Below are 14168 nucleotides of genomic sequence, written 5' to 3'. Positions count from 1 at the left end.
GGTCGTTGCTTTTGGAAGCCTGAGGGAGAGAAGTGTATATATTTATCTTTATTTATAAAGTTTTATACTTACCATTTGGTTTCACCAGTCCGAAACCTTTGGTGTGTTGGGTTATTAATGTACCCGTGATGCACCAAGTCCGTTGCTACCCTACCCGTTCATACTGAGTTTTGTTTTACATCGGATGGACTCTAATCGCTACGCTGCATACGTGGTGCTATTTTTGGAAGCGTATTTGGAAGTAGGGTCACAAACCCCAGCGAGCTGATTCTTGTTTTGATCCGGCATTTTCGGAGCGAACACACACAGTCGGCTAAAGCGGTGCATACAAACTCAATCGCACGCGCTCAGCGATAAGCTCTCTGTTCATATCGTTTAGCTACATCTTAGCGTGGCGTTCTTTCATTATCTTATTGTTATACAAAGATGTTTTCCAGGACAAAGTTGTTTCTCTTGAGAATATCTTTCGTTTGAAATGTCGTTTGTGGAAATCCGTCTAACAGTTGAAAAGTTGCAGATTGCTAAATAATTCAATTTTGTCAATATTTTTGTTCTTTGTCCGATTTTTACAAACGACATTTCAAATGAAAGATATACTCAAGAGAAACAACTTTGTCACAGAAAACAACTTTCAATCATTTGTAGTTTTGCAGAAACCGCACGACAAAGTTATGATTTATTGCCTTTCAAGGTCAGCTGCTCCTGTTCCATTGTACTGTTCGCTACGCGGCAAGGCGTAGACGAAACATAAACAACCAGCATGTGCAAATGATGTGCGAAGGTGCTGGACAAGCTTTGCTCTACTTGGTCGTCCGAATCCAGGCGTAGCAGTAGTGGGCACGCTTTGCCCTACGCCGTCGTCCGGATCCGACCGTAACCCAGCCAGCCAATTGGCCAATCAATCACGCCGTGGGACGGCGTGGGCTCATGAACGTCGGTCGGCGCATGCGCCGAATTAACCGCTCCGCACCATGAACACTTGTCTGGACAAAATTATAAAAATCAATTCCTTATTCGCGTTTGACAAAACATGTTTGCTTGTTATACAGAAAGAGATATACAAATATGCCTTTTTAGTTGGGCACAAATGTGTCACTACGAAATGTTTAACTTTGATTAAAATGCGGAACATTTTATTTCAATTGTTAATCGCGGCACATTGCATTCTGTCCGTCATGGTGCCCAAAGTGCGGTTCGGCGCATGCGTGGTCCGGCGTGGGTTCATGAACGTCGGTCGGCGCATGATCATGATGAATATATTCATCTGCCGATGCGTTCATCATTCATACCCCGCACCCGCCTGTGAGAGAACCTTCTGCTTTCCTTTCCCCCCTCTGTCCACAGTTTAGTGAACTTCTCACGCGGCGAGTCGACCGGCCGTTTTTTTCATATGGAGTTGAGAAGAGAAAATGAACTTCTCAGAGCCGGAGTGTCGCTTGGGGTCCTAAACAAATCAAATCAGATTCGAATCCCAAACAAATCAAAACAGATTCGAATCCCAAACAAATCAAATCTGATTCGAGTCCCAATCGAATCAAATCTTTAGAATCCGTCAAAAGGGATTCGAATCTTTAGAATCCGTCAAATGGGATTCGAATCTTTGGAATCCGTCTAGGGATCGAATCTTCGAATCTTCCGAATCCCGATTCTGCCAACACTAAAACCTACCCCTCTCGTAGGTAGACTTGTTTTGGTTTACGAAGTGATTGCCGTTTAGGTTTTCTTTACGTTCACTTTATCAAAACACTGTGCAAAGTGCTTCGCGCGCGAGTGGTACAACTACGCCCTTGGCGCGCTGACGCTTGCTTTGTTGGAGTGACCAAATGGCCTGCGAACGGTAGTGCAATTTATAAACAACAATAAGGGACACAGCATCCATGTTGGAGCAATACAAGTGATAAGGGATAGTTTAGCTAAAATTGTTAGCTTATGTAGGTGGCGGGCGTGCATGAAAGGAGCGTAGAATTGGAACACACAAGTGCTCTTTTGTGTCGCAAAACAAATATTATCGTAAGTTTCCAACAAGAACACCATTGAGTTGGAACTTTTTCGGGAGGAAGGGCAAGTAGCCAGACTATCGTTGCAATTGAACGAATCTCTCCATCGCTTCGGGATTACTTCACTGGGTAAGTAAACAATAAGGAAACCACCAGCTCAATTAAGTAGCGTAGGATATTACATAAAACTTCGATACATTCAGTTTTTTAAAGCACAAATCGATGTGGTGGAGTGGGGTGAACGTGTTTGCGTGATGAATTCACTTTTACTCGATTGCAAAACCGGATTGAATCGCGGTGGCTGTAGGTTGAAGGTTGCTTGAAGAGGAAAATTTGAGAATACTCCAACCACAAGTTTTGGCTCCGAACGTCAGCGAGAAAAGTGATAGTGACCGGTTATCTTTTACTTCTAACGTGTATGCCATTGTTTCGTTAGTACATGTCATCAGCGTTATCAGTAGTCGGAATGGTCCACGGTTTTCAGTTGATGGTTTCATTTGTCGTTCACACCTTTTTTCCACAGACAAACCCACGCGTTCGACAATCTAGCCGAGAACAGCAGCACAATGATGCACATGTCCTTCTGGTGGGGCTCTGACGTTGGCGATGTGTTCTTCTCCGGGCTCACCGTCAATGGCACCGGACCGATGGTGGCACTCTGTTTAACGCTTGGCGCACTTTCCGTCGCGTACGAAGCATTTAAGGTAAGCGTTGTCCTAGATAGGCACAACTAGGTCCAGTTCGTTGACCGATAGACGGAGCAACCCAGTTCCGGTAAATCTCTCTTTCAATGATAAACGCTTATCACATGCAGTAGCGAATGAAAGATTATGAGCAGTTCTACGCGCTGTTTATTGGTTGATTTGTAAAGTTTTTCCTTGTGTTACTTTTTTAGATACATGGAGCGAAGGTTCGCGCGCGTACAGCCCGAGAACGTTTCCGTGCTGCCTCCTGCCCGCCGAGCGAAAGTGCGACGCTTTTATCGCTGGAGGGCAGCGTAGGTCAGGGACCACTGTCCGGTGGTCCCTTGACGCGAAGGATCGGCATGTTGCTGTCGGAAGCTATCGTTTTCCTGTTCCACAGCATGCTCGGATACGCGCTCATGCTGACTGTGATGATCTACAACGGGTATCTATTCGTTGCCGTTGTCGGTGGCATGGGCCTGGGGTATTTCCTGTTCGGCCACCTCTCGATGAAGGTGAACATGGAAAACTTTCAAGCGCAACGGACAAAGATGATCTGCACCACGCGCTGCCTGCAGCAGGGTAAGTGTATATAGGGGGGTTCCGCTACGATGGCGAAGTTTGACCGAAGGATTTGCCAACCGCGAATCGGATCGACATCATCTGTACCGCCCAGTTAACTGTCTCCATCGCTAACAAATGTTAAACCTTTAAATGTGCAGCGTATTCTTTCATATCCAATCTTTCTCTCTTCTCTTTTCTTTTTCTTTTCTCGACCCATCCATCTCGATGTTAAAAATCAGGCGAAAGCTGCGCCATGAGTCACTCAGCGCCCTGTCCGTCCTCTGTATGTGACAATCGATTTTAGAAACTTTCCTTTTCACCCGTTCTGCTTCTTTCTTTTTTGTGTGTTCATTCCGTTACGTTTATTATTTCGTTTGTTTTCCTTCTTTCAGCGCACAACCCGATCCAATTACCAAACCTTGCATTAATCAAATTCATCCTGCTGCTTCCCGCTCATCCACCTCCCTATAGCTAACCGTAGTGTTGTTCCCCTGTACGATAATATTATCCTCGCCGCTGCTTTGGAACTGCCAAGGACAGGTTCGAGAGAAGCATGAACGTCACCCTTAGAATTGCGTCGATCTTAAAATCATCCTCTCGCACCTTTTCACGGCACCATCCAGTTGTGTCGTGTTTCATGGATTACCGTCTTTTTTTTTTTTTTTTTTGACTTCCGCTTGATTGCTGCTTGCTGCTCTTTTCAGAATCTATAAATCCTTCCGCGTCAACTAGTCCCGTCGTCGTCCAGCATCCTCAACCGTCGATGCATCTCGAAGATGCCGAACAATCCACCGGCCTAGCCGTAAGCGCCACGGTCCATAACTGTCACTAAGCGAGTAAACTAGAAAGAGCGCTGCCACGTTCGTCCAGCAACACCGATTACTGTTCCCTTGCTAATCGGATGGTAGTGACGAAGAGGGGATAGCACAAATACACCAGATAGAAACAGTGATTTTCAAGGTCTCGGTTCTGACCAGCAGTACATTTCGATGCTTTACTATATTTACCTGGTTGTTAAAGAGGTGCCAACATTACCACGCTAAAGACAATATCTAGTATGAGTGCTATAAGTCTATTCACTTTGTTAGTTTCTGTTTTATTCAACTGATTTGTGATATTTTTTGTTTCGATTGTTATTTTTTACAAAACTAAAAGATTGAGAAACCACGAAGTATATTTTTTGCATTGAATCAATAAAAGTTCAAAGGTATTCGATCGTTACTTGAAATGGTTGTTTTAAAATTTTCAAATGCGTAGCAAGGGAATCAATTAAACAGATGGTTCGATGGAAGTCATGACAAAAGATGAATCTGTTGTTGTATATGCTGCCTACCTCTATTTACAGAAACCAATTTTAAGGCATTTGGGCGAACCTTTTGTAGTCGATTTTCTCCAACTGTACCAAGGGTTTCAGCTGCTCGGCGAATATTCGCATATCTTCTGCAATCGCATCCTGACCCTTCGGTGCCAGCACTGATAGCTCGACGAGGTAGCTCTGGGAAATTGGGTCGGTCATGTTTTTGACAATCTTCGACACCGTTATCTTCATGCGACCCTTGCGAAACATGTATCCTTTGGTGGAGTACTCAAAGTCCAACCGGAAGCCCATCTCGGTGAGGAAATCGATGACGTGGGGTGTACAGGCGATATCGAGGCTGCTTCTGACCAGGGTCGGGCGCGTTCGATCGCCTAACTCCGGCTGCCCGATGTATCGTAGCTGCAGTGGGGCATCCACGTCTTGAGCTCGCCGCACACGAACCGTCATTACCGGCGTCTAAAAGAGTAACGTATTAGAAATATCCTTATAGCCGACCCATGCATTCCCGGCACACCTTCTCGGTGGGAAGTTTAAGGCTGAAACACATTTCTATGTCGCTGAACGTTTCCGGACTCGCATCAACATTATCGCAAAGCCCTCTTAATCTGAAAAGTTTGTAATGAAAAAGAGGAATTTGGTAATACATTGGCAAGCTGCAAGTGTGAATCAGGTTTCATACCGGTGAAGCAAATTTTCGGCAGCTGAGTCTAGGATGGAACCTTGTAGTAGAAACTCCTGATTGGGAATGATGTTTGAACTGAGTGCCTGTTGCAGCAGTTCCGCAGCATTTACTGGGGCCGCCATACTATTGAGAACGTTTTATTTTATAAGTAATTTATGCACAACTAACGAAACTAACTCAGCAGCTGGAATCACATCAAAACATTACGCTCACACGGAACACTGCAGCAGACCGTCCGCGCTCGTAAACAAACTCGACTATGTTCACAGTTGAGGGTTTGATACTTCGTAGTCATTTCAAGCATGCAGTGTTTAAATGTAATGTCAAAATCATATGTTTGTCGCGTCTTTTCAAGCTTGATTCAGTATCAATTGAACGCAGTATATTTAGCGAACCAAACGTATTGTTTAGTTTACGATTATGATTTCTGGATTGCGTGATATAATGCAGAATCAGAAGCAAATATTAAAAATGGTTTACTCAAGTTTGTGTTAAGTAAGAAACCGGCAAATTTGTTGTTTTTATTGTTTTCGTGTTAGTGTGCGTGTCTCGTGCACATGAACACAAACAAAATTCGATTACGATTGAAATTACACAACGCTCTCGCTTTTAGCATTTCTAGTACCAAAACAGGTACAACAGTACAAAACCGCAAATCATTCCTTTCCACTGTGTTTTTTACCGCTGGAGCGCTAAGTCGGGCCTTTAAAAAATGGCGAGCACAAAACTGCATAGCAGCCTGTTTCATCCCACCCTTCGCAAGCTGCAGTGCCAGGGTGTATCAATCGATACACATAATTTGATGTATCCAGTGTTTTTAGTGTACGCATGATCAAGTGTTGTTTGATGCGATGCGCGTTCAACTAATCATAACCCAACAACGATCTTATCATTCAACAGAGAGGACGATGAGGCAGTACAGAACATTCCCAGCATGCCGGGTGTAGCCCGTTACGGACTTAACAAACTACTGGCCCATCTTGAACCGCTCGTTGGAAAGGGTCTCCAATCGATCCTACTCTTTGGAGTGATCGAAAAAATGCCCAAGGTAAGTCATCCTTTGCCCATCAAAAATGCTGCTTTTACATGTTGCAAGAACGGTGATAACGATGATGTTTCCTATTTTTTTTCAAACGCGATAGATTATCGCTTAATTTACGAAATAGGGTTCTAATGTGTCTTTTCATTTTCAGGATGCAACGGGAACGACCGCTGATTGCTCCACCAATCCGGTGATTCGAGCATTGCCGCAGCTTAAGGCAGCTTTCCCACAGTTGCTGATTGCGTGCGACGTGTGCCTATGTCCGTACACCGATCACGGTCACTGCGGTGTGCTCACATCAGATGGTATTATCGACAACGAGCCGAGCATCAAGCGTATTGCGGAGATTGCACTGGCCTATGCTAGGGCAGGCGCAAACATCGTGGCTCCGTCTGACATGATGGACAATCGAATTGCCGCCATCAAGCAGATGTTGCGGGACAACAATCTGGAGAATCGCTGCTCGGTTTTGTCATACTCCGTGAAGTTTGCTTCGGGTTTCTATGGACCGTTCCGCGATGCTGCGAAATCGGCACCGGCTTTTGGAGATCGAAAATGCTATCAACTACCACCGGGTTCGAAAGGAATTGCTAAACGAGCGGCGGTATGTTTTTGGCGTGTTGGGTGCTCTTGCAGACAAATGGCCGTAGGTAATGACGGTATTTCTCCCATTGAATTTTAGAAACGCGACGTTGAAGAAGGTGCTGATATGCTCATGGTGAAACCTGGTATGGCTTACTTGGATATCGTGAAACAAGTCAAAGACGACTATCCAGAGATGCCTTTATTCATTTATCAGGTGAATATCATTGATTAATCCGTACATTGCCAAATACAAATTGTCTAATTAACGTTATTTTAAGGTGTCTGGAGAATATTCGATGCTGTTGAACGCCGCGGAAATCGGTGCGTTTGATTTAAAAACGGTGCTTTGGGAGGTACTCGTAGGCATGCGTCGTGCCGGTGCTGACTGTATAATTACCTACTTTACGCCCGTTCTTCTTGATTGGTTGAAAGAATAAACTGAAACTGTAAAGTAACCACGTGGAAAAGTGGTACTGAGAGAAATAAGGAGCACAACTATTGTGGACAGAAGTATATGGGTAAGGTAAATTATGTTTCAATTGCCGGTTAGACCACCGTCTTATTATAATCATTGAAATATCAGTTCAGAAATAACAGTTCAGGCTAAAGCAGAAACAAAGGCCATTTACTTTGTGAGGGACAATTATTTTTAAAAAATGAGGGTAAGTAAAAGTAAAAATAACATTACTTAATTTATTTTTAAATGGCTTAATTGAGCTAAAACATGCCGGTACATCTTACCACACCTGGGCATCTTGCCCCACTTTGCCCAACTTGGGGTTCAGGAGGCGAAGAAAGACAGCTAGAAGCAAACGAAACCGCGTAGATTGGTAGAGATGTGAATTAGAGGTCAGCAAATGCACGACGATTTTGTGAAAGGAGTCGACGTGGAATGTAGTTTGAAGACATATGTCTTTTTCTTTCAGGTGTCGCGTAGACATATCATGAGCTGACGGTAATGTGGATTATAGACCCTCCAAAGGGGTTGGAAACAAATGTCATCACCGAAACATAAAAACAGTATTGTATTTAATTAAAATATTATTATTCAAAACAATTATAAAAATTTCAAAATTCACGCAAACTTCCTTAACAGATTATTGATCTCTGAGTGAAATACATAGAACTTTCAAATGACCTAGAAAATTCTCAGACTCCGGTAGCTCACGCGATTGTACAAATTCCCATACAGTTTCGTTCGAATCCTTAAGAATAGTTGAGTTCAGTAATGCTTCGATTCGTGGTAGGTCAGTCACACTGATTTTCTCCAGTGGGTGTTCTAATTCATACTCAAGAAGACACTTTGATAAACTGAAGTCATTACATATCAGTGAAAATGAAACTAGATTTATTTCATCTATGTTCGTGATTCCACGGATACCCTTTTCAACCGCATGCCGGAGCAAACATTTGGCCAAATGGACCTTTTTCAACCCTATAGCTACTAAAAGTGCAGTACATCCTTCAACGGAGATCGTTACATCTGGATCATGTTTTAATATTTCCTGCAATACTTCAATAGAATGATGCTTCACAGCAGAGTGCAACAATGTGTTTCCCATCGGATCGATCGCGTCGATAGAACTTGAATCGTAATCGAGCAGTAATTTGATCAGGCGTATGTTATTGGCTAAAGTACCAGCCAGAGTAGCTTGAATTGGTGTAAACCCAATACTGTTTTTCACTGAGACGTCAACTTTGAACTGGAGCAATCGCTCAACTATGTCGCGCCGGCCAGTCATGGCAGCAATGTGTATTAATCGATTCTTCATATCACCATCCTCAAGATCAACCAGAGATACCCCGTGTTCGTTGCGTAATTCGCGATCCTGGCAAACTTCAACAAGGTAACGCGCGACGGCGTAGTCTTTGGAGTTCCACAAGGAAACATGAATCGCTGCCATTCCACTCTGATCGGCAAATAGTGGGTTGGCACCGGCTTCAACTAGCATTTTAACTATGTTCAGCTCATCGTTCGGGAAACACTTATGCAGTGGAGTTTCGCCGAGAAAATTTCTATAATTAACAGTTGATGACAAATCAATCTCGGATCCAAGGGGAAGAATATTGTAAACGCAACTTATATCTTCTACTTGCCAGAAATACACGGAAGTTCCTTCACTTAGCTTAAAGTGCGCTGCAACAACCGAGGCCTCCGCAAATAATGCATTTGATACCATCATAAAATCATTGAGACGATTCAACATCGATCCTGATTTCCGCATATCAACGTCTGTGGTTTGTTGCGATAGGTCGATCTTTTCTTTGTTTGCTGATAAGACATAGAACTCCACTGGCACACCTAGATCAATCGTGAACTCTTGCCAAGCCATATCCAGCACAACGATGCTCATTAACCTCGTAATCATATCTTTACAGCTTTTCTGCACATTACAAATGCGGTTTTCACTTCGTTTGCCGAAACAAACGATCGATGTGCTTGTTTTGAATACTATACTATTCAGGATTCCTATTCCCTCTAGGTGACGCATACTTTTCGCACGATCTAAGAGTTCTTTTATCATATCTTTATCCATATACTGTATAGCATATATAAGTGATGTTTCGAGAGTTGTTGACTCTTCTACAAATCCTATCGTTTGCCATGTTGTTAAAACTTTAATTGCAAACGCGAAGTGGCTATCCTCTATTTCCAAATGATTTGAAGGAACCGTGTCTATCTTCTCCCATATAGTTGCCAATCTTGTATCGTTCCGTTTTGCAATCGCCTCATGAAGAATTATAGAGTTGTCAAGCCAATCGAAACCAAGACGCTGCAAGGCTCGAACCATACTTCCACTAGCATTTCCGTACTGAATGGCTACAGCAAGAGGATGTACTCTACTATCGGCGTAAATATGACAGTTGACTGATCGTACGCGTTCAATTAATCGCCACATCCCAAACTTAACCAGTATAACCAAGGTGTTGTTCTCCTCATGCCTTTTTCCAGGATATAGGATATCAACAGGGGCATCACGATCAAGCAACAAGCTAACGCACTTCCATCGCTTGCGTACTGCTGCATGATATGTTATTTCAGCAAGTACTTTACTGGTAGCTGGATAAGTATTCAATAAATGCTGTAACATGTCTGTTTCGCCCATTCCGCCCGCTTTTCGACAAACATCTTCGAAAACTTCTGGTATAAAATATTTAAATGTATCATGCTCGAGCAGACACACCGCTGCTGTGTAATTTCTCGCCTGTGCGACTGTGATTAGAAGGAACTGGTATATGCGGGAGTCCATCTCAACATTGACCATCATTTTGAAAAATAAATCATGCCAATGTATCATTACTGCGAGAAGTCCTACTGCCAGATGAGGTTTCGGTGTTCGAGGGAACAATATTTCGGCAATAGATTTAACATTATACAGTAGAGCATCTCCTAGCGGACCCCGTTCACCCACGTGATGGAATACATCAAAGTAGGGAAGCATCTCTCGAACGCCTCGTTCGTTACCATGCTCGATCAATTTCCTTAGGATCGGTTCCCTGTTGGAGACCGCGACCAGGTGAATGAATAAATTTGTTTTGCGCAAACTGGAAATGAGTTCTGGCCAATCGAAAAGCTCCTCCCTGATCTCCGTATCGCCTCGCCCTATCGTTCGATCAAATGCGCTCTGATAATTGCACGCCATTAGAGCGCTCTTAAGCTGACGGGCCGGATCTTTACTTTGTTCAGAAAAATTTGAAAAGTATTTATTTAAGAATTCCACAACCATTGGTTCTGTGTTACACAAATCCACCCGCTCTGCTAGTTTGACATATTGGGGGGAACAGTACCGTTTGCTTGACGAACAGCAGAACTGGCTCCTTATTTCACCCCCATTTTTCATTGCATCCACAATTGTATCCACATTTTTTGTTCGAAAAGCGCATAACAGTTGATATTGCTCGCTTGCCCATTCGTGTGTATCCTTTACGGTTGGCAAGGCCTTACTGCTGTCCTCAACCTTAGTGACTCTATTGCCAAACAATTTCAATTCAGTATATGCAAATACATATGCGTTTATTACGATTTTCTCCAATGAGGAATCGGTTAGCATATTGTACGACACGCTGTCGTGTGCCAAAAAGTTGCGATAGTTTTTCCCTTGTATCACCGGTAATCGATACTTCATATATTGGAAACTATCACCAAAGTATCCAACCGACACCAACATTTCACTGAGCTCCAATTGCAGGTATTCCAAAGCGAGCACAGAAGACGGGTGAAGGTAATATAAACGATTCGCAAGATTTTCAACTGTATTCAATCTGTGTTTTTCAAGAATAAAACGAAGTTTTTCACGACGACCGTCAAAGAGTTCCTGCAATTTGTCCTGGTCCCTCTTTATTAACTCATTCACCAATTTATCGTCCAGCTCTATTTTTCGGTTGATACAGAAGCTTTTAACTATTCTCCATTTACTTTCGACAAGAAAAATGTTATCGTAATATGACTTCAGACGATGATTAAGTTCTTGCACGGCATTCTCACCTAAGCTGTCCGCTAAACCTAGGTCTTGGATTAGCTTATGGGTGTGCCAAATATAGTCCAAACGTTCAACGTTATCCATGGTAGATGCTATGATCTTGAAAAGACCGGCCAATGTAATAGGATTTAATCCTATCAACCGAGAACCTTTCCATTCCAGGACGGATGATACGGTTCCCATCGAAATCCATGATGCATGCGTGTCAGTCCAAAAATTATTAGCCCATCCCATAGTTAGTTTCCAGTCCAACAAACGACGAATAGCCGATAGATCGTCCCCTACAAAGCAAGCCCTTCGTATTTCAACAAAGCTTAGGTTTTGGTTTTCTTCGAAATATTTTCCCAATGCTTCCACGATGCCACGTTTCATCTCGAATTGACTTATTTGATAAGCATACTCTCTCGTTTGTGCTACAGCACTCTCACGTAGCTGTATAAAACGGTTATTGAGGTCTTGGAAATATTCTTGAACGTATCCGTAGCACACGGAATGCCGTAGTTCTGTTTCGTTTATGTCACCAACATAAAGTAGAAGTGAACGGAGTTCTTCGTAGGAACCACACCGGCGCATTAAGCCATACAACGTTTTCTTAGCATCTGCTAGCGCAACTACGTGCAAAAGCTGAAGCATTACGCTTACTCCATGAAAATGATTTTTCATAGCGTTACTGAGCTTCTTATTTGCGTCATCTCCCGCCAATACCTTCTTGAGGGATATTCCATGTGAAAATGCTTCCCGTAGTGATTTAACCGCTGTCGGAAACAGGCCTGATAGAAAGATCCGTAACGTCTGCTCTACCTTTCCAGGCATGTTTGGTGAGTTTTGTGTGTTTTTCAGGGTTTCTCCAAGTACTTGTATCATCCGCTTCATCCCAGCGTCTGGAGTGACGGTGTCCTCAGCTCTTAGTAGCTCAGGTATTTGATCACAGTACATGCACACTTTTTGCAGCGAATATAATTGCCTCGTTTTTCCGTACCATTTCTTTGCCTGTCGTATGATGCACCGATCTTTACCACGCAGATGACGCTTCAAGTCGAAACATTCTTCGCCAACTGTCTCTGCTACTATAGTATCAATTGTTTTACCCTTTTTCCATCCTGCCATCAGCCGATTCGCCACATTCAGCGAATGGGTCACATGTAAGTCTCCTTTTCCAATCGCATCAATGAAGCGTCGTTTATTCGACTCGTCTATGACTTGAATTTCATTAGTAAAATACATTTTATCGGAAGATTTTAATTTCTTCATCATATCCTTTATCAGCACATCCTTGTTCGGTTCGTCTGCATAATTTATTTTCTTCGTTGTCTCTGCAATCCAATGAGCCTTATTAGGGAAGTTGCTTGTTTTCAGCTTCTCTAACATCTCTTTAATTAAACGATCTTTAGCATGGGTATTCAAGCGTTGAGCTTCCTGCATAATCGTAGTAAGCTCTTTCTCCACCATCTCGAGATGGTTTTTGGTGAGTTTCAGTTGCCGATGAACCATTCGCACGAAGTCCATCACAAGCCGTTTATTCACTATTAGAGCGAGGTCCATAAATTGTTTATTGTTCTTGAAAACGGAAATAAACATCGCGACACAGAAGACAATCTCGGACATGGGTAGATGGTTAAGGAATTGTTTGTGCTTGAGAAAGTAGAGGCAATTATGGATGACGTGCAATCGATGCAGCAACTGGTCATCAACATCGTCATATAAGCGTGTATCATATTTCTCGCTTATCACTCGCCAGCAGTCGTCGATTATATCGATATGGTCCTTCCACTCCGTTGGGTCCTTTACACCTCGCCAATTTCCCGACAAGTTCCGGTATGCGTAGTCCGAAAGTTTCCACTGGGCGAAGTGTCGCAGCTCCTCCGACAGAACAAAGTTTTTCACATTCAACTTCACGAACGCACTGGCGATGTTTTTGAACGTCTCGTCCTCACTCATGTTCTTCATCGAAAGAAACAGTTTGAAAAGGTCCAGCGAATCATGCTTCAACATCTTATAGCAGGCAGTTACATCATCTAAGCCCTCCATTTCCACTCCAATAAGCTGCTTCGTTAGCTCTTGATCTCCATTTTGATATGCGTACTCCAGAACCGTTTGTCCTTCGTTATCACGCTGATCAAAATCCACCAAACCACTAGCCAGCAAACGGCGCACCAAGCCGAGATGACTCACGCCGCCAAGTTTCACGCACAAGTGCAGCGGTGATTCCCCGTAGATTGCCTCAAACTCCAATACAATCGCGATCGTCGCACTTTTCAAGCACAATTCCACCTGCTCCTCGTCGCCTACTGTGATGGCTTCGAAAAGAGCTTCTACTAAACCACTTTCCATGGCGATCTTTTCCGCTGGGGATGATGTAAATGTATACAGAAACGTATAAACAATGCAGAAACAGCTCGAACAGCTTCTGAACGTCCTAACTAACGCACAGCTGGTGATCGAGTGGCGAAAATATTTACGAGACGAATATTCGTACCACGTCCCTTAACCGGTCACTCTCAGAGAGAATGAGAATAGAGAGAATCTGCGCTTCATTTCATACGACCACGTTTTTGTGCCAGTCAATGTTCTTCATTATGAATCTTCATTATTATCGGGCCTCTCTTTGAACTGTTTTTAAAAGTTAAACTCTTTCAAGGGGATTCCCTGGCATCAACCAGCAACGGGGAAATACCGTATAAGTCGAAGACTGGTGCCTGAAACGAATGGTTCCTGTGGATCAGAACGAGGCATGCAATGATAGTTTATATTTGATTGCTTAACCCCTTCACAGTCTTAGTATTTTTTTTACAGTTTTTGTGATTTAGATCTATACT

The 14168-nt window shown here is 43.2% G+C and overlaps 4 protein-coding genes across 6 annotated transcripts; 2 read left to right on the top strand and 2 right to left on the bottom strand.

The window, feature by feature from the left end:
• Positions 1 to 1708: 1708 nt before the first annotated feature.
• LOC131272288 (uncharacterized) lies at positions 1709 to 4465 on the top strand. 2 transcript variants are annotated; one of them, XM_058273966.1, is made up of 5 exons: positions 1709 to 2126; positions 2521 to 2701; positions 2893 to 3262; positions 3484 to 3527; positions 3637 to 3941. In XM_058273966.1, the coding sequence occupies exons 2-5, from the start codon at positions 2564 to 2566 to the stop codon at positions 3670 to 3672; spliced, it is 588 nt and encodes a 195-aa protein (XP_058129949.1). In that variant the 5' UTR covers positions 1709 to 2126; positions 2521 to 2563; the 3' UTR covers positions 3673 to 3941. The 2 variants fall into 2 exon arrangements, with proteins under 2 accessions (XP_058129949.1, XP_058129948.1); XM_058273965.1 differs by lacking the exons at positions 3484 to 3527; positions 3637 to 3941 and adding an exon at positions 3949 to 4465.
• Positions 2437 to 7409, top strand: LOC131272287 (delta-aminolevulinic acid dehydratase). Of its 2 annotated transcripts, none has more exons than XM_058273964.1 (6): positions 2437 to 2447; positions 5965 to 6066; positions 6145 to 6292; positions 6438 to 6890; positions 6969 to 7085; positions 7150 to 7409. In XM_058273964.1, the coding sequence occupies exons 1-6, from the start codon at positions 2437 to 2439 to the stop codon at positions 7306 to 7308; spliced, it is 990 nt and encodes a 329-aa protein (XP_058129947.1). In that variant the 3' UTR covers positions 7309 to 7409. The 2 variants fall into 2 exon arrangements, with proteins under 2 accessions (XP_058129947.1, XP_058129946.1); XM_058273963.1 differs by lacking the exon at positions 2437 to 2447 and adding an exon at positions 5638 to 5739 and having other exon boundaries at positions 5858 to 6066; positions 7150 to 7408.
• On the bottom strand, positions 4327 to 5450 carry LOC131272290 (mediator of RNA polymerase II transcription subunit 18). The gene is made up of 3 exons (XM_058273967.1): positions 5242 to 5450; positions 5077 to 5167; positions 4327 to 5018 (listed from the first exon to the last, which is right to left on the bottom strand). The coding sequence occupies exons 1-3, from the start codon at positions 5364 to 5366 to the stop codon at positions 4599 to 4601; spliced, it is 636 nt and encodes a 211-aa protein (XP_058129950.1). The 5' UTR covers positions 5367 to 5450; the 3' UTR covers positions 4327 to 4598.
• Positions 7410 to 7968: 559 nt separating the features above from the next.
• LOC131264638 (uncharacterized) lies at positions 7969 to 13683 on the bottom strand. The gene has a single exon (XM_058266911.1). It carries the CDS (start codon positions 13681 to 13683, stop codon positions 7969 to 7971), a length of 5715 nt encoding a protein of 1904 aa, XP_058122894.1.
• Between the last annotated feature and the right edge of the window lie 485 nt (positions 13684 to 14168).

Source organism: Anopheles coustani, chromosome 3 (genome assembly GCF_943734705.1).
Source record: "Anopheles coustani chromosome 3, idAnoCousDA_361_x.2, whole genome shotgun sequence".
Classification (NCBI taxonomy): Eukaryota; Metazoa; Arthropoda; class Insecta; order Diptera; family Culicidae; genus Anopheles; species Anopheles coustani.
This window is presented reverse-complemented; position numbering and strand designations above follow the sequence as displayed.